At 39.6% G+C, this 27,054-nt stretch overlaps 1 protein-coding gene across 5 annotated transcripts; it reads left to right on the forward strand.

Annotated features, from left to right (window-relative positions):
- Positions 1–1,792: 1,792 nt before the first annotated feature.
- snrpb2 (small nuclear ribonucleoprotein polypeptide B2) lies at positions 1,793–27,054 on the forward strand. 5 transcript variants are annotated; one of them, XM_048549015.1, is made up of 7 exons: positions 1,793–1,906; positions 7,797–7,923; positions 11,585–11,757; positions 15,399–15,533; positions 17,424–17,480; positions 22,505–22,593; positions 26,509–27,054. In XM_048549015.1, exons 2-7 carry the CDS (start codon positions 7,860–7,862, stop codon positions 26,666–26,668), a joined length of 678 nt encoding a protein of 225 aa, XP_048404972.1. In that variant the 5' UTR covers positions 1,793–1,906; positions 7,797–7,859; the 3' UTR covers positions 26,669–27,054. The 5 variants fall into 5 exon arrangements, with proteins under 5 accessions (XP_048404972.1, XP_048404975.1, XP_048404973.1 ...); XM_048549018.1 differs by having other exon boundaries at positions 1,809–1,906; positions 7,823–7,923; XM_048549016.1 differs by having other exon boundaries at positions 1,814–1,902.

A 27,054-nucleotide genomic window follows, 5' to 3' on the forward strand; every position in this document is an offset into this window, starting at 1 on the left:
CGGGTACATTTTTGGAATGAAGGAGGAGTGGACAAAGGTATTCCAGAGGTAACAGGGAAGGGAATATGTATCTACTGGTGGCATCTCGCTGGAGGTTGCAGGAACAGTTGTTTATGATCCTGTAGATGTGGATTCTCGTGGGATGTTAGGAGAGGACAATGCGGACTCTGTTGTTGTGGGTGGGAAGAAAGGGCATGAGAGCTGAAGCGCAGGAGCTGGGCTGGACCTATCTGAGGTCCCTGCCAGCCAGGGAACTGGGGAAAGGACAACGCATAACTCATTGACAGCTACTAATAGTTCCCATTAGCAGCTATTCAATCTCCCAGTTTGACCTTTACCCATTCCTTTGTCTGTCTTTGGTTTCCAACTCCACCTGTTGTTTACTCTTCCCCTTCTCCCCCACTTCATCTTCTTCATAAATGCCAACCTTTTCCTAGCTATGATCGGTTCTGAAGGGTCACTGGACCCAAAACACTAACTCTATTTTCTCTCTACAGATGCTGTCAGACCTGCTTTCTGTTTGCATCTATTATTTATTTATTGTTTACTAATCAAAATTTGCAATTATGTACATGTCAATCCTTAATTAACCAACATGTAACAAATGACCAATATAGTGGAGATAACAAGGTGTTGAGCTGGATGAACATGGCAGACCAAGCAGCATCAGAGGAGCAGGAAGGCTGATGTTGTGGGCCTCGACCCTTCTGGAAATGTCAGCCTTCCTGGTCCTCTGATGCTGCTTGGCCTGTGTGTTCATCCAGCTCTACACCTTGTTATCTCAGATTCTCCAGCATCTGCAGTTCCTACTATCTCTGAACCAATAGACACCACTGAACGCTCAGATGGAAGATATTCAGAGAGCTGCAAAATTACTTAGGACTGAATTTTATCTTCAGGACTGTGAGAACCATAGCTCACTATGTAACCAAAATACTGTTAATGTTGGAAATATAAAACTAAAACAAAGTGCTAGAAATGCTCTCCAGGTCTGGCAACCTTTGCTAACAGCTGGATCTTCTGATGAGTGGCGATCGCCTTTGCATTGCTACTGCACTCTTTATTCTGCATAGGATCAGCATTGTAAGTTACACCCTATTTGAGGCAGTAATTGGTCTATTCCATGATATTAAAGTCGCAAGATAATTTGACAAGCTAATTTAACAAGGCTCAGAAGGGGGCAACGTGAAAGATAAGGAGTGTAAGTCATGGGGTAGTTTTTTTGGGGGTGCACTCCACAGTGAACTGGGGATGGGACATCAGATTTTAATCCTTTCCTTGGGTGAGGACGCGTTGTAGACTTTCATATTGGGTCGTTGAGGCTGGGTGAATTTAAGCATACTGGTGATTCAATCTTTTTTATATCACCAGTTAGCTTACTCATATGAATTGCCAGAGGAAATGGTAGATGCAGGTTTAGTTACGACATTTGAGATACATTTGGGTGGGTATATGAAAAGGAAAAGTTTATAGTGATATGAGCCAAATAGAGATAAACGGGACTAATTGAGATGGGAGAGAGAGAGAGAGAGATAATGGGAACTGCAGATGCTGGAGATTCCAAGATAATAAAATGTGAGGCTGGATGAACACAGCAGGCCAAGCAGCATCTCAGGAGCATAAAAGCTGACGTTTCGGGCCTAGACCCTTCATCAGAGATGGAGTCTAGGCCCGAAACGTCAGCTTTTGTGCTCCTGAGATGCTGCTTGGCCTGCTGTGTTCATCCAGCCTCACATTTCATTATCTCAAAACAGCACGGGGCGGTTTGATGAGGTCATCAACGCGCGACGCAGATGGTTGGTCGCGCGTTGAAGAGGTCATCAACGCGCGACGCGGATGGTCGGTCGCGCGAGTCGGAGAAAGATCGAGAAGTAAAAACCCTCGTGAGCGTGATAGTGAGGAGTAGGTATGGAGTTGTGCTTCGGTGGGGTCGGCGAATGGGACTGCTCACTTTAATAAAATAGTCTGCTTCTCCGACCGAAAACTGGTCTCGGTTGCTGTCTCCAGTGTTCCAAGTGTGTTTGGCGTGTAGTTGCAGTCGGGTTTGAGGAAACACTATGCCGGTTGTAGTCCACCTTACGTATTTGGTTTGTAGTAACCTAGAAGCAGCAACTCCTCTTTCCCGCCGTCAGTAATCCCGTAGCATTTTCCAGAGATGTTCAGAAATAAACTGAAACCGAAAGGAAGAATGAGGAAGGGCCTGGCGGGGTGAGCTGAAAGCCTGTGAATGCAATGTAGTATGTGAGAAGGTCGGAAAACATTAGTGCGGTGAGTTGTAGGAGCTTAGAGGTAAACTAAAGAAAGGAATTAAACAGGAATTTTAGATTGAGTAGTCTAGAAGCCACCGTAGTAACGCGGTCACAGTGAGAGGTGAGCGGAACCGAGTTTACGATGGGATACGTGTTGCCAAGTTTTGGAGGAGTTTGTGTTTTAACATGTGGAGGCTAAGAGCATCTTGAAATAATTGTTTGCGGACCAAAATTTCGGGGATGGATGGGCGAGGTCAGAGCTACATTTAAATAAAAAATATGTTTCTTCTGTTTTTGGATATCGTAACGTTGCTTTTCCATGCAGTAGAGAGGTTGAGAGAACAAGAGTGAAAGTGTGGAAGCATGTAAACAAGAAAGGGAAAAAGTCCCGAAATAAATACTAGTTGGGTTACTATTGGGGTAGTAAGTGGGTTGACCTACACCCTTTCATCTAGCCTGCTCAGTTATCTCGGATGGAGATTTCTAGACATTCACAACCCTCCTGAAAGGGGGATAGTCATCTCTTTAAAAATCCATTGTGGAATCAGAGAACACCTGACAATGGTTTGTGATTCTCCCAGCAATGGTAAAATCTTTTGAACACTTACCTTGTCAAGCCCACCCACCATCTAAGATGTTTCAATTAGATCAGCCCTTGTTCTTCTAAACTCTATAAAGGCCTAAGCCTTTGCTTGATAAGTTAAGGCCAGATCCCAGGAATCAGCCTAGTAAATCTGTTTTGAACTACGTGCAGTGCCAGTATATTCTTTCCTGAATACATGGACCAAAACTAAAGACAGTACTCCATGTGCAGCCTCACCCTGTACCCAGCTGTAATAATTTCCCTGTTTTTAACTTCTGACCCTGAACAATAGAGTCAAAAATTGTTTGTCGCCTTAATTATTTGTCGAAGCTGCGTGCTATATTATTGCATTTCATTTGCAAAAGCTTTCAGATCCTATGTTGCTGTCTTGTGGAGTCTATCTCCATTTTAAATAATAGTCTGCCTTTTGACCTGATAATTTGTTACATTAAATTTGTCTGCCAAGGTTTTGTCCACTCTCTCATTCTCTGTTCCCTTGCAGATTCTTTGCCTTCACTATATGCACTGCTACCTATATTTGTGTTATCAGCAAATTTGGATATATTACACTTTGACCCTGCCAAGCCATCAATATTGATAGCTTGATGGATAATATTTGAGACTCTGCAGCTCTCCACTAGTTGCATCTTTTACAACCTGAAAAAGTCCCCTTAATCCTGGCTCTCTCTGTCTTCTGCATGTAAACCAACATTTCTCATTTTAATTCATTGCCTCCAGTACTGAGAACTACTTTCAAAAAGTAACATAGTGAATTGAGGGCAAAGCGTTGGACGTGATTTGTATGGACTTCAGAATGGATTCAACAAGGTTCCGCATGGCAGACTGGTAGTGAGGTTAGATCGCATAGAATACAGGGAGAACTAGCCATTTGGATGCAGAACTGCTTCAAAGGTGGAAGACAGAAAGACAGAGGGTGATGGTGAAGAATTGCTTTTCAGACTGATAATTGACTCCTAAATTGGTGGTGAAGTGGACAGCCAAGAAGGTTACCTCACAGTACAATGGGACCTTGATCAGATGGCCCTGTGTGTCATGGAGATGGAGTTTAATTTAGACAAATGTGAGCCCCTGCATTTTGGAAAGGCAAATTAGGGTAAGACTTATATACGTAACGGTAAGATCCTGGGGAGTGTTGTCGAATAAAGCGACCTTGGAGTGCAGGTTCATGATTCCTTGAAAGTGGAATGGCAGGCAGATAGGATATTGAAGAAGGTGTTTGGTATGCTTGCCTTTATTGGTCGGTGCATTGAATATAGCAGCTGGGAGGTTGTGTTACAGCTGTGCAGGATATAGGTTTGGCCACTTGTAGAATATTGCATTCAATTCTGGTCTCCCTGCTATAGGAAGGATGTTGTGATCCTTGAAAGGACTCAGAAAAGATTTACAAGTATGTTGCCAGGGTTGGAGAGTTTGAGGGAGAAGCAGAATAGGCTGGGGCTATTTTTTCTGGAGCATTGGAGACTGAGGGGTGTCCTTAGAGATTCATAAAATGATGGCTAGAGTGAATAGGCAAGGGTGGAGGAGTCCAAAACTAGAGGGCATGGGTTTAAAGTTGGAGGGGGAAGATTTAAAAGGGACCTAAGGGGCAACTTTTTCAAACAAGGGGTGGTGCCTACGTGGAAAGAGCTGCTAGAGGAAGGGGTGGAGGCTGGTACAATTACAGCATTTAAAAGGCATTTGGATGGGTATGTGAATAGGAAAGGTTTAGAGGGATATGGGCCAAATTCTGGCAAATGGGACTAGATTAATTTAAGATATCTGGTTGGCATGGGCAAGTTAGACTGAAGAATCTGTTTCCATGCTGTGTGATTCTGTAATTAACCTGTTATGGGGCACCTTATCGTATACTTTCTGGAAATCCAAACATATTATATCTTTTGGTTCCCCTTCTCAACTCTGCTTGTTATATCCCCAAAGAACGCTACCAAATTTATCAAACATGATTCCCCTTTTACAGAACTGTGTGGGCTCAGTTTGATTGTTAAGCTTTTCTAATAACTTGCTATTTCTTTTCTTGATAATGGACTCTACTGTTTTCCCAAAGACAAGTGTTAGGTTAGTTAGCCTACAGCTTCCTGTTTTCTCTTTCCTTCACTTTTTGAGCAGGATGTTACATTAGCAATTTGCTTATCTGCTGGAACCCCCTTGAATCCAGTTGTGTTCACTAATATTTCACCTAATGCCTTCAGTGTGTCTGCAGCCTCTTCCTTTAAAATCCTTGGATGTTGGCCACCAGATCCTAGTGACTTGTTTGCATTTACTCTGTTACAAAGTCTTTCCTGCCATTATCACTTTGCTTGACTGTCATCTTTGAGATGTTTATAATGTTATCTATTGTGAAAACCAGTGAAAAATACAGGTTTTAATTATACGCTATTTCCCTACTTCCTGATGTTAATAGAATACCCCAGTTCAACCTCTAAAGCTCCCACGTTTAGCAACTCTTTTAAAAGAAATTCTTGTTTACTTTTATATTTCTTGCCAGTTTGCTTTCATAAACAGTTTATTCCTGTTTATCTATTTAATCATCATTCCTTAAAAAAAACTCTGATCCTCTGGCCTCCTTGACTGCCTTTATAAACCATGGCTGATTCATCCCTGTTATCAAATCCTCCTTTTTAAGTTTTTTTTGAGCTTTCTGAAATATCTGCTTAAACATCTGCCACTGCGTGTCTACTGATGAGAATCTTGCCCTTGTAATTTTAAATAACTTGCTTCATACCTTTTTAATTGTCCTTATTTAATTTGAAGAATTTCAAATGTGACTTGCTGTCCCTCAAACTGATATTGAAATTCTACCCCATGGAGGATCTTAATGCTAAAATCTCTTCTTAATTCTATCTTGTGACACGTTACTAGATTGAAAGTAGCCTGTTCAGGGAAAGGATCTGCAACGTACTGCTCTAACAATCTCTGATACACTCTTTAAATTCATTTTCCATGTCACCCATGCCCATATGATTTGTCTAGTCAATATCCAGATTAAATTTATAATGGTAACTGTAGTATCTTTCTTAGAGACCTTTGTTTTTTCCCAATTAATACTTCATATTACAGTGAGGCAACTCTTCTGAGGGCTGTTGATGACTCCCACTTGACTTTTCCTTGCTCTTCTTTATTTCCACCCAAACTGGTTCCACATCACAATCTGTTGCACTTGTCAATGATGATAGCCTTGAATGCTTTGACCATCCTTGTCCTCCGATAGTCTTGAAAGTCGACCACATCATAGTTCTTGTCCATTGTACGGCTTAGAGAGGTTCCATTATTGACTAATCTGATAATTGAACATCTCCACAAATGCTTTCTCAGCATCACACCATTGCTTTAAACTAAATATGCAATAGAAAAGAGAAAGCAGAAGTGCAGGGTAGTGGTGATTCCCCATCATGCTGTTGCCTTCTTTTGAAGGAGCTACTCCACGTCCTTTTCCTTTTTGCCTATTCTTCTGGACTACAAAATACACTTGAATGTTGAGTTCCCAGTTTTGGTCACCCTGTAGTTACACCTCTTTTAATAGCTGTTGCGTCCTATTCATTCATTTCTATTTGTACCATCAACTCACGTATCTTGTTATAAATGCTGCATGCGTTCAGAAAGAGGCTTGAGGTTTGACTTTAACAAGTATTACTTACTTTTGTTTCCAATTTCTGTTGCACTCTTCTATATTTATTTTGTTCTTCCTACCACACTATGATCATTGTTTGCCTCTTCCCTACTCTGCATATCTGCTTTCTTGTTATCATTTTTAAACATTCCTTCAATTAAACTCCCCCACATCCCCAAACGCCAGAATTTAATTGGTTTAAAGCAATGGTATGATGGTGAGAAAATGTTTGTGGAACTGCTCAGCCATCAAATTAGTTAATAGTAGAGGAGCAAGTTACAGCAGATGTTGAAATCTGTACTAAAAACAAAAAAAGGCCAGAAATTGCAGCAGCTCAGGCAGCATCTGTGGGGGGAGGGAAAACATACATTTTGAATTCTAGGTGACTTCTTCAAAGCTGGCGTGAAGTGTAGAAGGGGCAGCATTTATGTAGTAGTAGGAGTTGGTTTGGAGTTGTAGAGTGCTGGTGGAGAAAGGGTTTTGGCAGTGCTGCCCCCTCCACATTTCATGTCAGGCCTGAAGAGTCATCTAGACTCAATGTTAGCTTGCTGTCTTTCTATGGACGCTGCTTGACCTTGCTGTAGTTAAAGGTGGAATCTCACTGAGCTGACATTGGATGAGAATCATTGAAAGAGATGATACGGCCTACTGCGAAAGACTACAGAAACACAGATTCTAAGTATTCAAGGCTCGTATTAGTGATGTTTGTGGTCATTTTAGTGTTGAGATCATTTCAGGACAGATTTTAGAAATTCAAACCAATCCTGGAAGCTTCTACACTTCACGCCAGCTTCGAAGAAGTCACCTAGAACTCAAAATGTATGTTTCCCCTCCCCCCACAGATGCTGCCTAACCTGCAATTTCTAGTTTTGTTTTTAGTACAGATTCCAGCATCTGCTGTAACTTGCTCCTCTATTATTTAACTAATTTGATGGCTGAACGGTTCGTCCAACATTTTCTCACCATCACACCATTGCTGTTTCTGGAAACTTGTGTGTGCATTTGGAGATCAAGAAAGTTTGGAGGCTGCAGTAGCTTATGTAGAAAGTTGGGTTTCTTTGAAGAGGACTGGTTCTAGAGGTTGTAAGGAAGGGTACAATGAGAGACAGAGAAAGACTTGGGGTATCAGCTAGCACAGGGACTGGGCAAAGAATTTCAGTTAGTTACAGAAAAACTAGAGAATATGGTTTCAAAGCTGGGGAGGCTGAGTTTTGAGGGGTGGAGTTCACCTTGAAATATGAAGAGTGGGGGAAGTTCAGGGTAGGGAATGGGAGGGTGACTAACTCTGCTACAGCTCTTTGGGTAATTAATCAACTGACTGTGTTTCTTTTTAAAGTGAAAATTTTAAATTTTGCACTTGAGGTTTGGATTAACTCGAAGACGCGTTATACTGAAGACAATGGACATTCGACCTAATCAGACAATCTACATTAACAACATTAATGATAAAGTTAAAAAAGAAGGTAAATTGTTTTGAAGCTTTTTTTTCGATCTAACATGTTTATAGAATCACCGTATCACACAAGTTTGTTAATGTAATGCTCATGATAGGAATAACAAAAGTGGCTGAACATTAAGGGGCAGTTACAGTGGCTGCTTTTCTTCAAGTTCTTTCCCCAGATAGAAACTCAACCCTACTTACGGTCACTACCATTTAAGTCTCAAGTAAGGCTGGGGTTGCACGATCAGTTCATGTAGTATTTTAAGGTTGTAGCCACAAGAGCAGAGAGGGGGAGAAATAGAGTTTAAGGTGTTCTTTGAACACACCTTCCCTAGTTGGTTGGTAAGTGGTTTGTGCCATTTGTAGGAGAGAAAGGGATCAAAGAGACTGTGCTATAAGCAGTGTTTAATATTTGTAAAACAGATTCCATGAGTTCGGAGCAGGAGTCAAGCTGTTAAATATTTGCATCACAAATTGTTTGGGGGAGTGGTTGATCAGCAAGATGTGTACCACTGTAAATCTAGATAACAAATTAACAGTAAATGCCCCATGATAAGTTTGAAAAAAATATGATTCAAAAGATTGTAAATATAACAGCTGCAAGGAGTTGAACTAGTTTGGAGTTTGGATGACTGAATATTTTGTGGGCAATTTAAGTAACATCGAACCCTGACATTGCAATCAATCCGTATTTTTGTTAAGTAATGTTTATTTTGTTGAATGAGGTTAAAGGTATCTACAAGTAGTTCTGTGGGCTAGATGACGTGCAATGAAAACAGTTTTTATGTTATGCAACATCGAAAATTTTTTGAAAAAGTGTTTGCTTGTAAAATAGTATGCCAGTTAATTTGGATTTTTGCTAGGATTAAAATAAAATATCGTTTAATTTTTGTGTTCTCCAGTCATAAATCTTGGCCGGTTTCTATATTTCTGACTTCACCCTCTTGCATCTCCCTATTTCCTAGCTTAATGGGCTTTAAACGTTCCACACTTGAATTCATCCCTGAATCCTTTACTTCACTCTTGCCTGTAAAATCAACCTCTTTGCTCAATTTTTTTTTATCCATCTTGATTTTCCCTGTTTTGGCTTTTTCTTATGCCTCTGTGAAATACCTTGAGAGTTTTCAATGTTAATGCTACATAAACACAAGTTTTTGAGTAAGTGCGAGGCACTGTGTAACCTTAGTGACTTTGATTTAGAAAATCATGGATTTCACCAAGGGTCAAGAATTTGTGCAGGTAATTTAGGCTGTCAGTTTTCTTTGCTGCTGAGAGGTTGCAATATCTCTTGATGAAATGCTAAATTGAGATCATAGCTGCCTGTCACAAGTATACATGATTGGTGGGGCGGGAGGGAAGAAGAGAGAATTCCTGCCCATAATTATTCCTAATAAGTATCCAGACCATATTTAATTACTCCAGCAACCACTCCTGCGCCGATTAATGCATCAGGACAGTATTCAAACACACTGCAGCAATCTGGAAATTTGCAAAGCAGAACAGGAGCCCTTATACAGAGCTTTTAAAAGGAATGGATACACAAAAAGCAGATTCTGCTGTTACTTCCACAGCAGGCCACAACAAGAAGACACAACATGACCCAGGTACACTAGTTACCCTACCGTATGTCAGAGTTGACCTCAAGATTACTCAGACCCCTAGGTATCAGGGTAGCCCACAAACCAACAACCACCCTTTGACAGCTACTGATGAACGTAAAGAATCCCATTCCCACAACCAAAAAAACTCATGTAATATACAAAAAACAGTGTAAGGATTGTGAAAAACATTACATAGGCCAGACTGGATGAAAACTGATAATGAGCATACACGAACACCAAGCAGCCACCATAGACGTGACCAATTCTCACTGGTCTCAATACAGACTGACGAAGAGGACATTTAAATTTGACTGGGACAATTCATTGGTACAAGACAAACAGAGACATGTCAAGGAATTCCTGGGGGCCTGACATTCCAACCAGAACTCTGTCAACAAACACATTGAAGTGGACCTGATACACAAACTACTAAAAAACAGAACTGGAAGTAACTCCAACAACCCCGGCAAACTGAAGCATATATGTGACAAGCGGGACGGAACACCAACACTTCGCTGGAGGCGCACTGACAATGTTACCTAGAACACTGGCAAAACACCTGCAATCAAACACCAGTTTGGTGAGCAAGTCTACAACCTTTTAAGCAAAAGAATCACCAAGACTTTAGCAATTTTCCATTGAAGTGAGCAGCTATAAATCGTACCATAGTTAAGAGCACAATAAACTTATTTACATATTTCCTTTAATACCAAAGAGGAGTAATGAGTAGCAAGCACAGAATTTTATTTAAATACATCTTTCAAATCCTCAGCAGTGCTTCATGATCAATTAATTATGACTGCAGATATTGTAGCTAAATGCAGCAGACCACTTGCACACAACAGTGTTCCTATTCCCTGTTGCTGTTTATGGACTTAGAGGGCATAGGTTTAAGATGACAGGGGAAAGATTTAAAAGGGGCAACTTTATAATGCAGAGGGTCATTCTTACATGGAATGAGCTGTCAGAGGAATTGGTGGAGGCTGCTCTGGTTACATGATTTTAAAAGGCATTTAGATAGGTATGTGAATAGGAAGGGTTTATAAGGATATGCGCCAAATACTGGCAAATGGGACGGAGTAATACAAGATATCTGGTCGGCATGGACGAATTGGACCGAAGCGTCTGTTTCTGTGCTGTCTATCTCTGACTATCCATTTAATGCTCCTCTAGACAGTACCTTCCATATCCACGATGACAGCTGTCTAGAAGGACAAAAGCATTGGATACATGGAAATACCACTAGCCCTCAAAGCCACTTGTCATCCTGACTTGGAAATATTGTAGTTCCTTCAAAGTCACTGGGCCCAAATCCTGAAACATTTCTTAGTAGCATTGTGAGTGTACCTTCACCAAATGGACTGCAGTGGTTCAAGAAGCCTGCAATAAGTCCTAGCCCTGCCAGCAAAGCCCAGCTTCGATGAATGAATGTATTTGGGGAAAAGATACATGCCTGCTAGTTATGAAAAGGTGAAACTCTCTGACTTTAGAGCTATTTTTCCAACTTGGTTATGGATATATATTTTCTAAATATAAGAAATAAAACCAGAAGAGACAGGAAAGGGAGAAGTCTGCTTGGTCCCTTGAGCCTGCTCACCATTCAATAGGATCATGGCTGATCTGACATTCCTTACGTCCACCTGTAGAATTGAGGATTGTCGAAATTAACACACTTTATTTCAAAGCTTTTTATTTTGCACTCATCAGGATAATCTGCAAGAACTATACGCACTAATTGTACTGTGTATATATATAGCTTCCAGTACACACGTGTTGCATTCTTGAGCCCAACTATGATAATAAATTGGTTGTCAGCATACTTCCGTGCGCACACACACACTTAAGTTGCTGATGTTGTCATGTTGTGGATTCACAATTGATATTGAACACACTCTTGTGTCTTCTGCAAGTGTGACCCGGTTGGGTCTTTTGTTTTCCATTTTATTTGAGTATTTCTTGTGAACTGTTATGACGAATGCAAGACAAGAGATTTTGACTTTTTTTTCAATAATTCTCAGATTTTGCAGTACGAAATGACTGCATGAATGTAACAGATTAATGTATTTTCATCTTTCTTTGTAGAGCTGAAGAGGGCATTATATGCATTGTTTTCTCAATTTGGTCAAATAGTTGATATTGTGGCGTTGAAGACTATGAAAATGAGAGGACAAGCATTTGTAATTTTTAAAGAGATAACATGTGCCACAAGTGCTTTACGGCAGTTACAAGGATTCCCGTTTTATGGCAAACCTATGGTAAGTAAGTAGTCTCAAATTGATATTTGTATTTTCAGTACATTGTCTCTAGTCTACAGCCTTCTACAGAAGAGTGAGCCATGTTATGATTCTTTGCTGTTGAAAAGTTCAAGCTAACATTCTTTTGGATCAGAGCTTTGTATTGCTTGATAAATTGTTCCCTGTTTAGGAGGAGATTTGTACTGTGTTGTCTTGTTTGGCCTTTTAAAAACAAAATTGTATCATGTCCATTGCTATTTGTACTCATCTTTTGGCTTTCATCCCTATTTTCATGTTTCCCTGTGTGTTTGCCTTATGGAAGAAGCAAAGCATCAAAAACCTGTAATGCATTCAGAGCAGAAATTCACTCTTGATCCTTCTTGGGCCATCAGAAGACCCAGTCTGTTATTAATTAATGATTTTAATTGGATAATCTATCTTAATGAACAACCCAGATTCTAAAATTTTTGGGTTTTTCTTCGTTCGTTAAAGGTCCCTTTTGTTATCTGACCATGTCACAAAATAAGGATATTGATTTCAGTGATGTAGCTATGGGTATTACCTTTTCAAATGTGGAATTTTAAAATACAGCTTACAAAATTGAGTTGGAAGACCTGACTTGAAATCTGGACTTCTATTGCTAGAAAGCAATAGAAGGTGTTGAATGATTGAGAAAATATAATTTCCTGCTTAAGAAAATTAGGACTTGTCTTGGTATGTTTATTTGTAAAATAATTTTGCTGCTTAATTTAGAATGAAAACACATTGAAATAACAAAAAATACAGAATAACTAAAGCAGTGACACCCACTTCAAGAATGTGGGGAAATAGAAATATTTTTATTTTGAGGAGTCTACACACAAACATGAATCACGCTCTGCACTGTCACCACCTTCCTCATAAGGTAAAGTGGGTTAAATTTAAAGTCTGAAATAAAAAGTAGAAGGCTACAGTGTGTCAAGCAGAAAGTTGAGACAACTTCTAAAGCTTATACCATCCTTGTTTAGAACAACACAAGCGTGATAAATTCTGAGTGAATGTAGATGGATTTGAGGAAGCACACCAGAGGACACTCAATCATCCTTGCAGACAAATTAGTATTCAGCAAACAAGACACCATTATGCTTTTGGCATTCTTGATGTGGAAAAGACTGAGTAGTAAATAAAGAATGCTAGATTGAGGAAGGCATGTAAACCGTTGGCTTGCATTGATAATAGGATAACAGGAAGTGGATTTACCTTACTTGCTTGCGCAAGAAAGGCGTGGGAAGGGCAAGTGAAAGTTGGAGCAGTATGAAAGTGAACAAGCAGTCTTGCAGAAATTGGACACAGTAAATGATAGTGGGCTTTTTTGCATAACCTTGACTTGATTGTTCACATGATCTGTGTAGACTGTGGAGGATGATGGGATGTAAGGTGGGGATAAGAGAACATCTGCCACAACAGTTGGATTGGAGCAGAGACAGGGTAATGACCCACTCTATGTAAAAGCTAATGGCTAGTTAAGGGGCACCCTGGCTGAAGCAACAGTTTCTTTCAGAAACTAATACAAAGATGGTGCCAAGACAACAGATGCAACATGTCCATTTGACAAATTGGATGGCAGCTCAAAGGAAACATTTTGGACGAGTCAGTCGGCTTTAAATACTTTGTCATTAGAAAGTCCCTTTGGCAATTTATCCATCAATATTCTCTCACTGTTTGTGTTGTAAAATAGTAACATCTGCATCATCTACTAGGCTACTTCAGTTATACATTTCAAATCTAGGAGATTGAGCCAGAGATGCATGGGAATGCCACTGCTTCCAAGTTCCATTCCAAGGTGTGCACCATCCTGACTTGGAACTATGTTGCTTTTTCTTCACTGGGTCAGAATCTTGAATTTTCCCTCGCATACTGGTCTGAATGTGACAAGAGGGACTGCAGTACTCCAAGAACAAATTAAAAGACAATACAAGTGCTAGTTTATGGGATGTTGATATGAAAATATGAAAGATACTTAGCTAAGCCGATTTTGTTGTGTCTGACATATTTCAATTCTGTTAAATCTTTGTAGTTTGAAGAAATTATATACTACCAAGTGTTTTTGTGGACTTTTCTCTGTAGTTTTACATGAGTTTTTTTCTAAAACCTTGCTAGAGATGTGTTAACACTCACCATCTTCCTTAACTTCTTGTAATGTGCTGCAGTATATGTCCTATATAAACAGAATAAATGTTTCATAAATGCCAGCTACTGTTGTTGAGATAAAACTGGAAGCCTGACTATTTTAAGTTTGTGAGGTCTGCAGAAGCTATTTGTAGTTTCTGTACTATCAGATTGGCTAAGATCGCTGTGGAGCAGTGGATGAATCTGAAACTTTGCTTATACTCAGCATCAGCTCTTAGCCTTGCTGTTTGTATAACTTGTGTTGTGTTGGATTTTCCCCCGTCTGGAAGAGTAATTCCTTTCCTCATTCTAATAATACGATGACAGTTAAGAATTGGTACTGAAAAATTTTTTTTGAAATTTAAGCCCAAGATTACTTTTTGCCTTGCTGTTTACAAATTTCAGTACTGTGATGAAATGCATGCAGTTTTCAATATGACCATGAAAAGGGTATTAGCAAATCTCACCATTCAGCTGTGAGTTGTTTAGATTTCTGATCAAATTTTCTACAGATTTTCCTCTTCAGAAGGAATTTATTTTAGGTGGTTAAGAAGGCATTAAGTATGCCTGCCTTTATTGCTCAGACCTTTTGAGTATAGGAATTGGGATGTTAAGTTGGTCAGGCCTCTTCTGCAGTACTGTGTACAGTTCTGTCCACCCTACTATAGGAAGGATATCATTAAGTTGGAAAAGGTTCATATTTACCAGGATTGGCCAGGAATGGAGGGCTTGACTTACAAAAAAAGGGCTAGGTAGGCTGGTATTTTATCATTGGAGCATAGGAGGTTGAAGGGTGATCTTTATAGAAGTTCCTAAAATAAAGAGGAGCAGAGGTAAGGTGGCAAGCAAGAGGCTTTTCCCTAGGATAGGGAGTTCAAAACTAGGGTCGTATTTTTAAGATGAGAGGGAAAAGATTTTGAGAAAAGACATGAGGGGCGACCTTTTTACACAGTGGCTTGTGTGTGGAATGGACTATCAGAGGAAACGGTGGATGCGGGTACAGTTGGAACATTTGAGACATTTGGACAGGCACATGAATAAGAAAGATTTGGTTGGATATGGGCCAAATTAGGCAATGGGACTAGGTTAGTTTAGGAACATGGTCTCCATGCTGTATGACTCTGTTTTCATGCAGTAAAAGGTTTTCATACATTTTTTTTAAAAAATTTAGTCCAATTTCGTTCTAAATCTGATAGAGCTCCCTATGTGTGCAAATTGTGGATCCCCAGATTTATACAGACCATTGAGTTTCAGTTGGGTGAGGATAGGAGAACATATGTATATTTTAGCAATGTTATTTACTGATTTATACTAATTGCTTATCATTGGGGTCTGCATAACAAATGCAACTTGGAATTGCTTTTTTTTTTCCATATTAGCTACCTTTCTTCAAACTTTATGCCACTGAAGCCTTCACTATGATTTGTTCATGGGATTGCTTAGATCACAAGCAAAGGAGGATGGTATATCCCATTAAAAATATAATAGTAATTTCTTCATTTTTTTTTCCTCAGCGAATTCAGTATGCAAAGACTGACTCAGATATAATTTCAAAGATGAGGGGCACCTTTGCTGATAAAGAGAAGAAAAAAGAAAAGAAAAAGGCCAAAACCCAGGAACAAGCAGCTGCAAACAAAAAAGCTAATCAGGTAAGGTAGACTTTTTAATCCAAAGTTTCTGTTGGTTTGTGACTTCTCCTCTGAAGATGAGGGATAAGAATTTGTTGGTTTTCTTCAGAACTGCCCAAAATTACCTCTGTAGCTTGTTTTTAAGAGTGTCTAGTAATGACCCATTTCTGCTTAAAATAAATCCTAACCGCAGAAGGCGATGATGCTAAGCTCATTCCTTAAAAGACTTTGTAATAGTGAATTACAACATCTTCCACCAGCTCAAGGAATCTTCAAGATAGTATCTTCTGGTCAAGGAAAAGACAGGGTAGATAAAAATGAATTGTGGCTCATTGTTTAAAGATTAGGGCCAAACTATTTGGGACAGAGATTCGGAAGCACTTCTACATGCAAAGAATGGTGTATGTTTGGAACTGTCTTCCAGACATAGCAGTGGATGCTAGGTCAGTTGTTAATTTTAAGTCTGAAATAGTTTTATTTGCTAAGCAGAGGTTTTAAGTGATGTAGGCCAAAGGCAGATTTATGGTGTTTGGTCACAGAGCAGGCTCAAAGACCTGAGTGGTCTACCCCTGTGCCTATTTTCCTGATTAACATTTAAGCTTGAATAAATCCAAAATGTGAACTAATTAAATAAAAGCCATCTTTTTTCATGTATTTAGCTCAAAAATTGGGCAGAAAGGTGGAATTGTGCAAGTTGGGCTACTACTGATGTTTTCTGATTAAACTCAGAATTGAAAGAACTGTTATTTTTCCTGTAGTCAGCTTTTCAAGTTGTATAAATTAAAAATGGCTGAGCAGCTTGCTTTGCAAGGTGAGGAATTTAACATTTTCGAAATAGCCAGCCACCAATTCAAATGTTTATTCATTTGCGCTGAACTGATTTATGTGCCCAGCGGTAAATGTTTTTGCCTGCAACTTGACTTTTGAAAGGCTTATGTATTAGTCACTCATTTAACAGTGCTTTCTCACTGTTGTAAACTACCTTTTCAGTAAGGCTCATTTTAATTTTAAATTTATAATTATTTCAGTGGACCTTGATGGTCCAAGTATTCATCTCTACGTTCAAGGAACTTGTTACTTTCTTGCTATTTTAGTTAAGTCACACCGTGGACAAGACTTTTAGTGACAAATACTTAATGTCTTATTAATATATTTCAAATTACAGTGCAGATTTTTCTTTTGAAAAGAAACATTTGTAAACATTGTTTTAACTGCAGTGTGCAGTACTGATACATTGTCTGCGGGATATTGTTTAATGCCAAATGACCTGTTTAGTCATAATTAAATAAAAGCAAAATACAGCAAACATTTTATTAACTGGCACCTATGGGACCTGGAGTATGCCAGTTGATCTAATATTCCAGATAATCAAGAGCCCCACTCTAAGTAATAGATGTGCAATGCAGTGTGTATTCGCATCACTATTGTACGTTATTTACAACATGATCACTTGCATAATAATGCAACCTTGCTTTAAATAAAACTTACCGGCAGCGATCCATCTCACTTGTACCCCAGAGATTGCGATAATACAGGAAACTTTTGGTATTTCAGGTATGTAGTTTTTGCCTGTTGATAAGATGCCGGTTAAAACAAAGTTTGCTGTACTGCGGATGCTGGAAATCTGAAACAAGCACACAGTGCCCGGAGATACGTAGCAGGTATGGCATTATCTGTGGAGAGAGAAACTGAATTAATATTTCCAGTCTGGTATGTGTCCTGTTTAGAACCAGCCATACCAGACTTGAAATGTTAACCCTGTTTCTTTCTCCAGACCTGCTGAATTTCTCCAACTTTGCCTTTTTCTTTTTGTCATACTGCTTTGTTAAGATCCTTGCACTAAAATGAGAATTTGAATGGTCTGAGATTCTTTTGTATGTTCCTGAACCTAAAATGTGCCATTAATTTTAGGGAACAACACAGGTGGCAACTTCGAATTCTAACCAAACCAGCACCTCAACCAATCAGGTAAGCATAAAGAACTTGAGAAATGGGAACTAGAGTAGATCATATGGTCAATATAATTGTGGCTGATCTTCTGCTCAATTTCACTTCTTTTTCTGTTTATCTTCCAATCCAATTTCCCTGAAAAAAAAATTAATCTGTCTCCTGTTTTTGAACATATTCAATAATTGAATGTCCACAGTGCTAGAAAAGTTCAAAGATTCTGAGTGAAGAATTGTTTCACCTTCTTACTCTGATATGATTCACTCCTGTTATCCTGAGAATTTGCCCTGCATTCTCGACATAACACTGGGAGAAACTATCTCTTTGTCTACCCTGTCAAGCTTGTTCATGATCATTTTTCAGTATATGACATCAATTTTAAGTTCCAGAGAGTATAGGTTCAGTTTATTTCACCACTCATCACAGGATACCCTCTCATTGCAAGAACCAATCTATTGAATCTTTGCTGTAAGTCCACCCTGGCAAGTATATCTTTCCTGAATTATGGAGACACACTGAATGGTTTGCCAGAGGTGATTTTACTAAAGTCCAATTGTAGGATTTCCCTATCATTCCTGAGCATTCCATTCAAGGCCACCTGCCATTTGAATATAGATAATAAAATGTGAGGCTGGATGAACACAGCAGGCCAAGCAGCATCTAAGGAGCACAAAAGCTGACGTTTCGGGCCTGGACCCTTCATCAGAGAGCTGAGAGATTCCCTGAGGTTGGTCCGGAGGGAGGAGGGTAACTTCTTCAGGTTAGGCATCCCTGGAAGAGGCTTCACAGGCTTCCTTATTCCTATCTGTACTTGCATACAAACTTTGTATTAAAATATCTAAGTTGTTTTTCAGACGTCACTTTAAAATTTAATTTATTTCAAAAGATATTTTGCTTTCCCATGCTTAGCACCATTGTACAATAATTAATCTCTCACTTCCCCATATTATACTCATCTGTCAGTTTGTTGCCTAGTTACTTGTTTATATCTTTTTGCATTTTATTTTCTCATAGCTTGTGTTCAGTCATGTTACTTTACTCTCATAGGGGAAAATAAACCTATTGGAATAACGAAGGCTGGATCGTTGTAACCCAGCCTTGAATAATGTATTCATAGATTCTTAGATTGACAAGGGAGTCCAGAATGTTAGGGGTCGGGTGGATGGATTGGCGGAAAAATTGATCTGAGGCTACTGTCAGCTCAGTTATGATCTTATGAAATAGCAGAACAGGCTTGAGGGGATGGAAGACCTAATCCAGATAATTTGTTGTGTTCATGCCATTTAGTTTTGATTTGTCGGCAAGCTTGGATAGTTAAGCCACCTCCTTTTCTAAGTCATTAATGGATGGCCCAGTACTGATTCTTGTCGGAGACCTGTTACAGCCTTACAACTTAAATGTGTGTATATCATTAATCCTAGCTTCCTAATTGTTAATTAATGTGTCAATAATGCAGTTACATTGCTCTAAATGCCAATGAAATATCACTGTGAATATGACTGCGTATGGCACCTTATTGCATGTCTTGTGCAAATCTAAGTAGACTCCATTTACTGGTTTTCCCTGTATTCAGCTATTTACAGAAACAAAACAAAAAACAATTTGTTAAACATGATTTCTCTTTTAAAACCATGATTCTGTGTGATTGTACTAGGATTTTCAAAAGACATTAAGATTTCTGGAACAATACAGTTCAGCAATTTCATGTGATCAAAGAAGCATGCTAAATTCAAATGGCAGTTACTGCTCCATCAGTCTACCTTGGATCATAACATAAAAATCAAGGAAGGGCTAGTCAACAGCACTGAGCAGTTCTTGCAATGCACTAACCTGCTACTGATGCTCACTTTGGGTTCAGCTGGACTACTCAAAACTTTGTACAAAAATTGGGACAAAAGAGCTGAAATCCAGAGTTGAGGCAAGAGTGATATTAAGTCAGCATTTGACAGAGTAAGGTATTGAAGAGCTGAGCAAAGCATAAGTTGCTGGAGTTGGGATAAATCTGCCTAGCACAGAGGAAGATAGTTGTGCTTCTTTGGAGGTCAGATATCTCGGTCCCAGGACATCACTGCAAGAATTCCTCAAGGCAGTGTCCTAGGCATAACCATCTTCAGCTGTTTCATCAATGACCTTTCTTCCTTGATAAGGTTGGAAATGGGGAAGTTGATGAAGATTGCATAATATTCAGCACCACTTTCAATACTGAGAGTTGATGTTCATTTGTAGCAAAACTTGGGCAACATGTAGGCTTGGGCTGATCAGTGGTAAGTATCGTTCATGTCACACAAGTCTCAACCAATGACCATCTCCAGGAGAGAATCTAATCATCACTCTGTCTTGTCTTGACATTCTGTGCCATTGCCATCGCTGAATCCCCCACGAGAGAGAGAGATAGTGAGTGTAATAGAACTGTACTGCATGCATCAGACTCTTTGGTCCAATTTGTCTATGCCAATCAAAATCCTAAATTAATCTAGAACTATTTGACAGCATTTGGCCCACCGTATCCCCCTCAAACCTTCCTATTTGTACACCCATCCAGATGCCTTTTAAATGTTGTAATTGAACCACCCTCTACCACTTCGTCTGGCAGCTCATTCCATGCACTTACCACCATCTACATGAAAAAGTTACTCCTTAGGTCACTTTTAAATCTTTCCCCTCTCGCTTTAAAATATTAACATCCTGGGAGTTACCATTGACCAGAAACTGAACTAGGCCATATAACTGCTGTGGCCAAAGGAACAGGTAAGAGGCTGGAATTCTGCAGTGTGTAACTCCTTTCCTATCTCGAAAGTGCGTGGCTAGCGTGTACAAGGTGCAAGACAGTTGTGTAATGCCACACTTGCCTCATTCCGGGAACATTGAAGAAGTTCACCAATGTACTAGACCAAGCTGACTTGACTGACACCCCCTTCCACCACATGAAACATTCATTCCATCCATCATTACACAGTGCCAACAGTGGGGGGGTACTATATACAAAATACACCGCAACAACTCACCACACCTCCCTCGTCAATAGGTTACAAACTGTCATCCTGTGCCACCAGAAGGAAAGGCAGCAGGTATTTGGGAGCACCTGGAAGTTCCTTCCAAGCCACACATTGTCTGAAGGGTCTAGGCCCAAAACGTCAGCTTTAGTGCTCCTAAAATGCTGCTTGGCCTACTGTGTTCATCCAGCCCCACACTTTGTTATCTTGGATTCTCCAGCATCTGCAGTTCCCATTATCTCTCTCCCACACATTGTCTAGGCTTGGAGCTACATCATGATTCCTTCACTGTCCCTGGGTCAAAATCCTAGAGCACCCTTCCGTGAACACTCTGGATGTATTTGCCTGCTGTGGATTGCAGAAGTTGAAGAAGTTCCTTTCTATAGGGCAGTTAGAGATGGGCAGTAGATTTCATTGAAGCCCACATCTGAAAAACCAGTAAAAAGAAATGCTGTTAGGCTGATTAGGCCTGTCATACCTTGTTTTTCCTCCTTTCTCCTTGTATTACATTAGCTAACTTTCAGTCTGCTCAGATTTTTCTAGAATATTGGGAATTTTGTAAAATCATGACCTTTGCTGCACTGTCTGCTGAAATGAGGCTACATGAAAGGAAATGTAAAATTCTAAAGAGAGTTGTGCTTTTGCTTTAGAATTTTAAATTTCCTTTCATGTGACCTCATTCCCCACTGAAACCTTTAGTTTAAAGCTTGATCCATAGTACCAGGTATGTGATTTCGCAGGATTCTAATTCCAGCTGTTTTTTAACTGGAGCTCTCACTCCACTCAAAGGGGGAAAAGAGTAAACAATAAGTAGAGATGGAGCGCAGAGAAGGGGAGAAATAGTTGGGCAGAAAGGGAGTGGGGGTATAGGTCAGTCTGGGAAAATGAATAGCTGCTACGGGAGGTCAGTAGTGGCTGACAATGGGTGTCTGTGGTAGCAGCCCATGTGATGACAAGGCCTCTTGTGTGAGGGTTGGGTTCAGGACTTGGAAGAAGGTGCTCATCAGTTATTCCTTCCTCTTGCCCCATCCCATCTCTGGCATACTTGCCAAGTTTTTCCTAGCTTCTATCAGATTTTTTTGAAGAATGGTCACTGGGCCTGAAACGTTAACTGTTTTCCCTCCTAGATGCTGCCTGATCGGAGTTTTTGCAGCATTTTCTGATTTTGCTCCGTGGTAGTACGTTGACTAATTGGTCGCCTTATTAATGATTTGGCATTCTTTTCTCCTATGTAATCTTTGCTTCCTTTGAAATTTAGCATACTTATCTGTTCTGCTGATTACAAGATGTGAACCTTTGACAGAGATTTTTTGCACTGGCAATATTCTGATTTTGTTTAATGTATACAGTTTTGAGTAGTGATATAGTAAAGTGACAACATCTTAGTTGTGGAGGAAAAGTGTAAATCTGGAATACTCACCAACCAATCACCTACCTGTTGTCCTGTGATATCACTTTTCCATCCTTCTGATCTGCCCATGTTCTCCAGTCAGCTGCTCATATTTCCACTCTGGTGCCTGGGATTCCTGAGAGGTCTAGTCTGTCATTATTCGTTTTCAATCCCCGATACGTGGAAATCCTGCTCCCTCTGTATCAGACTTTGTTCAGTGTAATTATTCCAGTTCTGGGAGGTATTGAGCGAGAAGAACTTGGGTCCTGGGGTATAGTTGCTGAACACTAGGAATTCGTGAACAATCCCTTGACCGTTTGTAGCCAGGTAGCTGCAACATGGGAAGTAACTCATTGCCTCCAGTGTTTGTTTATACATTGGTGACCATATGATGTGTTATGCTACTGGCATCTTAAATAATCTTCCTGATTACATCAAGTAACTTAAGTTTCACAGTAACCTTCTGGATAGATTGTAGATATGTTACATTACCAATCCAATGTACATTTTATTCATTTGTGTCATGAAAGGAATTTACCTGCTTTTACTGGCAGTTTTAAATATCTTGATTAATCTCATCTCTGTTGACGTATGCTTTACAGGTTTTCATTCCCGATGGAAATAGTAGCCCTAAGCATTCATTTTGTCTTTCTCTTCCAAAGGTACCAGACAATCCACCCAACTATATTCTATTCCTCACTAATTTGCCTGAAGAAACCAATGAAATGATGTTGTCCATGCTGTTTAATCAGTAAGTAGAAATGGAAATTCCTATAAATGTTGAGTTTTTTTTCTCATACACACTTTCTTTCTGTTGAATGGAATATGATTTTATCTTGGACTTTTTGATTTACAAATAAAAATCTGTTTTTGCACTTTCTCAGAGCATTCCGGAGCAACTCTGTTGCAGATAAGTGCAGTTTAATTCCTGCCTAAGACTACTATGAATGTGACCAATATTAAACATGTTACAGTCTGAAAATGCAAATTCTATACTGGTAGGGTGCTAACCAAGCATAGGCAGTTTCATGCAGTCTGAATATCTACTTCCCTGCAATGGAGCCACTTTGGGAACCATTACATCAGTTACAGAAGAGAAACTAATACTTTAAAATTCAACGACTGAGGGCGACATGGTGGCTCAGTGGTTAGCACTGCTGCCTCACAGTGCCAGGGACCCAGGTTCAGTTCCACCCTCGAGTGACTGTCTGTGTGGAGTTTGCACATTCTCCCTGTGTCTGCCTGGGCTTCGTCCAGGTGCTCCAGTTCCGTCCCACATTCAAAAGATGTGCAGGTTAGGTGGATTGGCTAAGCTAAATCGCCCGTAGTCTTCAGCGGTCTGTAGATTAGGTGGGTAAAAGGGGGATGGGTCTGGGTGGGATGCACCAGCGGGTCGGTGTACACTTGTTGGGCCAAAGGGCCTGTTTTCACACTGTAGGGTTCTAAAACAATGAGCTATTTGGCAAAATAAAATATGCTTTACAAACTATGCTTTACATTTGTGCATTTAAATTATCTGTTTGCATTTTAAGAAAAGTGGGGTTATGTCAGATTTCACTCAAATGTTGCTGGCTAGTGAAATGAAAACCTGTCAAAATTTTGTTCATTTGTGTGATCTGGAATGTAACTTTTTAAATTTTAGGAAATGAAATTTCACCTCTAGGTAAATGTGGGTCTATGGTTGAGAAACACAACCGCAACACACGCACTGCCACTCAAATCGGCCTGGGTTTGTTGCACTTAAAATGCCTGTGTTTATTCAGTAAGCTTGAAGTTCACACTGGAACACTTGAAAACAATGGATGACCTATTGTTAGACTTTTGGTAGAGTTCTTAGATCTCTCTTCAATAAAATATTTTAAATTATGAATACAGTTTCCAGATGAAAGAAGCTTTTGTCAATATTTTAGTGGCCTCAGAGCCTGGAAAGGTTTGTAAATGGAGTTGCTGATAAGTTAATCACATGGGTTACAGAATCAAAGATGTGTTGTAAGTAGAATATTGAGGTTAATCGGCTCACCGAGCTGGTTGGTTGTTCTGTAGATGTTTTGTTACCATGCTAGTTAACATCCTCAGTGCAGCCTCCGATGAAGCATTGGTGTGTTTTCCCGCCTTGTTTTACACGCTGGAGTCCGTTGAGCTGGATTGCCTCGCTTCCAGTTTTCCTTCGTAGTGGAGTATATATGGGGTCGAGTTCTGTGTGTTTATTAATGGCTTTCTTTGTGGAGTGCCAGGCTACTAGAAATTCCAGTGCCTGTTTCTGCTTAGCTTGTCCGAAGATTTTGATGTGTCCCAGTCAAATTGGTGGTTCTCCTTTATCCATGTGGATTGAGATGAGTGAGTATTGGTCGTGTCTTTTTGTTGCTAGTTGGTGTTCGTGTACTCTTGTTGTTAGTTTGCTTCCTGTTTGTCTGATGTAGTGTTTCTCACAGCCTCTCCAGGGGATCTTATAGATGACATTGGGCCTATCCATAGTGGGGAGTGGGTCTTGAGTTCGGGTGAGCAGTTGTCGTAGGTTGATGTCTGCTTGTGTGCCACTTTGCCCAGCGGTTGTAGGAGTCTTGTGGATAGTTCCTTATGTAGGGTAGTGTAATGAGTATGTCGGGGCGTGTAATATCTTCCGGATTATATTCGTGTAGGCATCTTCTGAACCAATTTTTTGCTTATCCATTATCCTTGAAAACTTGGAAGAGGTATGGTTCTTCCTCTTGGCGTAATTCTGTGTTGCTGCAGTGTGGTAACGAAACATCTGCGGAACAACAACCCAGCTTAGCAAGCCAACCAACCTCAACATCCACAACCGGAGCTACAAATCTACTCCAAAATCTGTAAATTGGTTTTGTTTGAGATCATCCAGTGTGCCACATTGCCATATATACGGGCAATTGGTATGAAGTGTTCTGTTTAATTTGTGCATGTTTACTGACATGCGAGTAGTTTATCAGACATTTGCAGCTTTGCTTTTGATGTAGACTACATCTCAGCAGATTGAGGAGTCTCACAGGAGATGTCTGTCAGTTGGCTTGCACTTCAAGCTCCACTTCATTCACCATATTTAATGGAGAGAGACTCTGGAAGACTTTTATTTTCTCTCTAGTGATAGATATCAAAAGGGCCCTTCAGTTTTGTGACAGAAAGCAAACACCAGAGTTGGCTTGGCAGCTGGGTATTGTGGGCAACCAGAACAAGGACCTGAGAGGTCCATAGTCCTGAGACGTTGAAGAAAATTCGGAGGCTCGCTCAATCACAAAGCTGATAGAAAGATTCCTTTAAATGTCACCTTGGAGAGTTGTCAGAATGCTTGAATATTAAAATAACAGCTGTGGAATTAACTTTAGGGCTGGTCCTAAAGAAATTAATCTTCAAGACTGATGTAATGTAACAAAGGAATTTTTGCAGTGTGTGGGTGTTGGTGAAAAGAAGCAATAAGTACAACAGCGTCTACCCAACAGTCCTCTAATCTGTGGGTCAAGCAGCTGCGTCTCCTTTTTCTTTCAGCCAACTTTTTATTTTACTTTTGTGGATCTTGTGAAAAGTCAACTTTCTGTTTGGTGCTTCCCTTAGCATAGTTGAGATTCAGGATAAGAACCAAAAGAACTGCAGATGCTGTAAATCAGGAACAAAAACAACGTTGCTGGAAAAACTCAGCAGGACTGGCAGCATCTGTGGAGGAGAAAACAGAGGTAACGTTTCAGGTGTGGGGACCCTTCCTCAGAACTGTTATAGGTATGATTATACACTTGTATTGAGTGGCATTTGCTTTATGTGGACATGTTGAATATTCAAGTTGTGTAGGTCTCAAATTGTAATGTTTTCTGTTTTTAGAATATTTTATGACAAATTTTATTTTATTTTTTGATGTGAAGGTGCTAGTGTTGAACTGGGGTGAACAAAGGCAGAAGTCACACAACACCAAGTTATAGTCCAACGTAGTTCTGAGGAAAGGTCACTGGATCCTAAACGTTAACTCTGTTTTCTCCTTCACAGATGCTGCCAGATCTGCTGAGCTTTTTCAGCAACTTTGTTTTTTGTTGCTTGAGATTCAGGAATTCGGATTGGATGAAATGGAGGCATAAAATGGTTATGTCTCCAGTTCATGTTCAAGTTGGTGAATTTGATTTTGATCCAAGCAAAGTTTGTAAGACCAGGCTTGTTCAGATATTTTTCACAGACACTAATTTCTTTAAACTTTAGGTTATGTAACAATAGGTATAAACTAAATGTATAAGAAACTGAATTGATATTTTAATATCGTACATTAACATTCACATTTTGAAGCCAAAGGCATGACATTCATTAAAATTGAGACTTATAATGCTTCACTTCCTCAGGCATTCTTAGCATTTGGAGAAATCATTTTCAGTTGCTGACAAAGATCTGTCACACAATGATCATTTGAAGAACATACTGTTTAGGTTTGTTTTATCCTGCTGGAGATAGCATTTAATACTTGCTGCATCCCATTGGATAAGTGGTTTACAATCCAATGTTCTGTACGTTTGAAAATGAGAATTTTTCTTTGGTACTTCTTTTTAGTATATTTTAAATCAATAATGAGTGTCTAAATTAGCTTTGCAAATCACCCTGAAAAATACTATAAATCAAGAGTGTTTGTAGTTTGAAGCAATTATATTACTTTAATACTAAATTGCTTATGTTTTAATAGGTTTCCTGGTTTCAAAGAGGTACGTTTGGTACCTGGCCGACATGATATAGCTTTTGTGGAATTCGAGAATGAAGGACAGGCTGGGGCTGCACGAGATGCATTGCAAGGATTCCGAATTACACCATCTCATGCTATGAAGATCACCTATGCCAAGAAATAATCAAGGTTATCAAGACAAAAAAAAGTTTGAGTTTTTTTTACTTTAATTGCCGTTTACTTATCGCAGGAGAGAGAAGAAAAACAGAGTATGAAGCAATTATCAGCTTTGTGGACTTGTTGTAACCGTTGCAGTCTCAAAAATTGAGATTTGATTAAGTAGAAAATATTTCATTTTCTGCAAATGATATTGACTGCTGCTAACTGAGAATGAAAACAACTGTCTTCATGTTTTATACAATAAAACTAGGTCTTTCAGTAATTTTGTCAAAATAATGGTTACTTGTTGTAAAATTTGGAACCAGGGCCATGCGTTTCAGATTTCTTCTTTTGTAGCTCATAATGAACCATGTAAACTTTTGACTAAAATTGTACAGGTGTCGTAAACAA

Source organism: Stegostoma tigrinum, chromosome 18, assembly GCF_030684315.1.
Source record: "Stegostoma tigrinum isolate sSteTig4 chromosome 18, sSteTig4.hap1, whole genome shotgun sequence".
Lineage (NCBI taxonomy): Eukaryota > Metazoa > Chordata > Chondrichthyes > Orectolobiformes > Stegostomatidae > Stegostoma > Stegostoma tigrinum.

Bases quoted from the DNA above. Each gene is read 5' to 3' on its own strand.
- snrpb2 (XM_048549015.1), top strand. From the start codon at position 7,860: ATGGACATTCGACCTAATCAGACAATCTACATTAACAACATTAATGAT. The intron at 7,924-11,584 runs GTAAATTGTTTT...CTTTCTTTGTAG, and splicing joins TGATAAAGTTAAAAAAGAAG to AGCTGAAGAGGGCATTATAT. The intron at 15,534-17,423 runs GTAAGGTAGACT...CATTAATTTTAG, and splicing joins CAAACAAAAAAGCTAATCAG to GGAACAACACAGGTGGCAAC.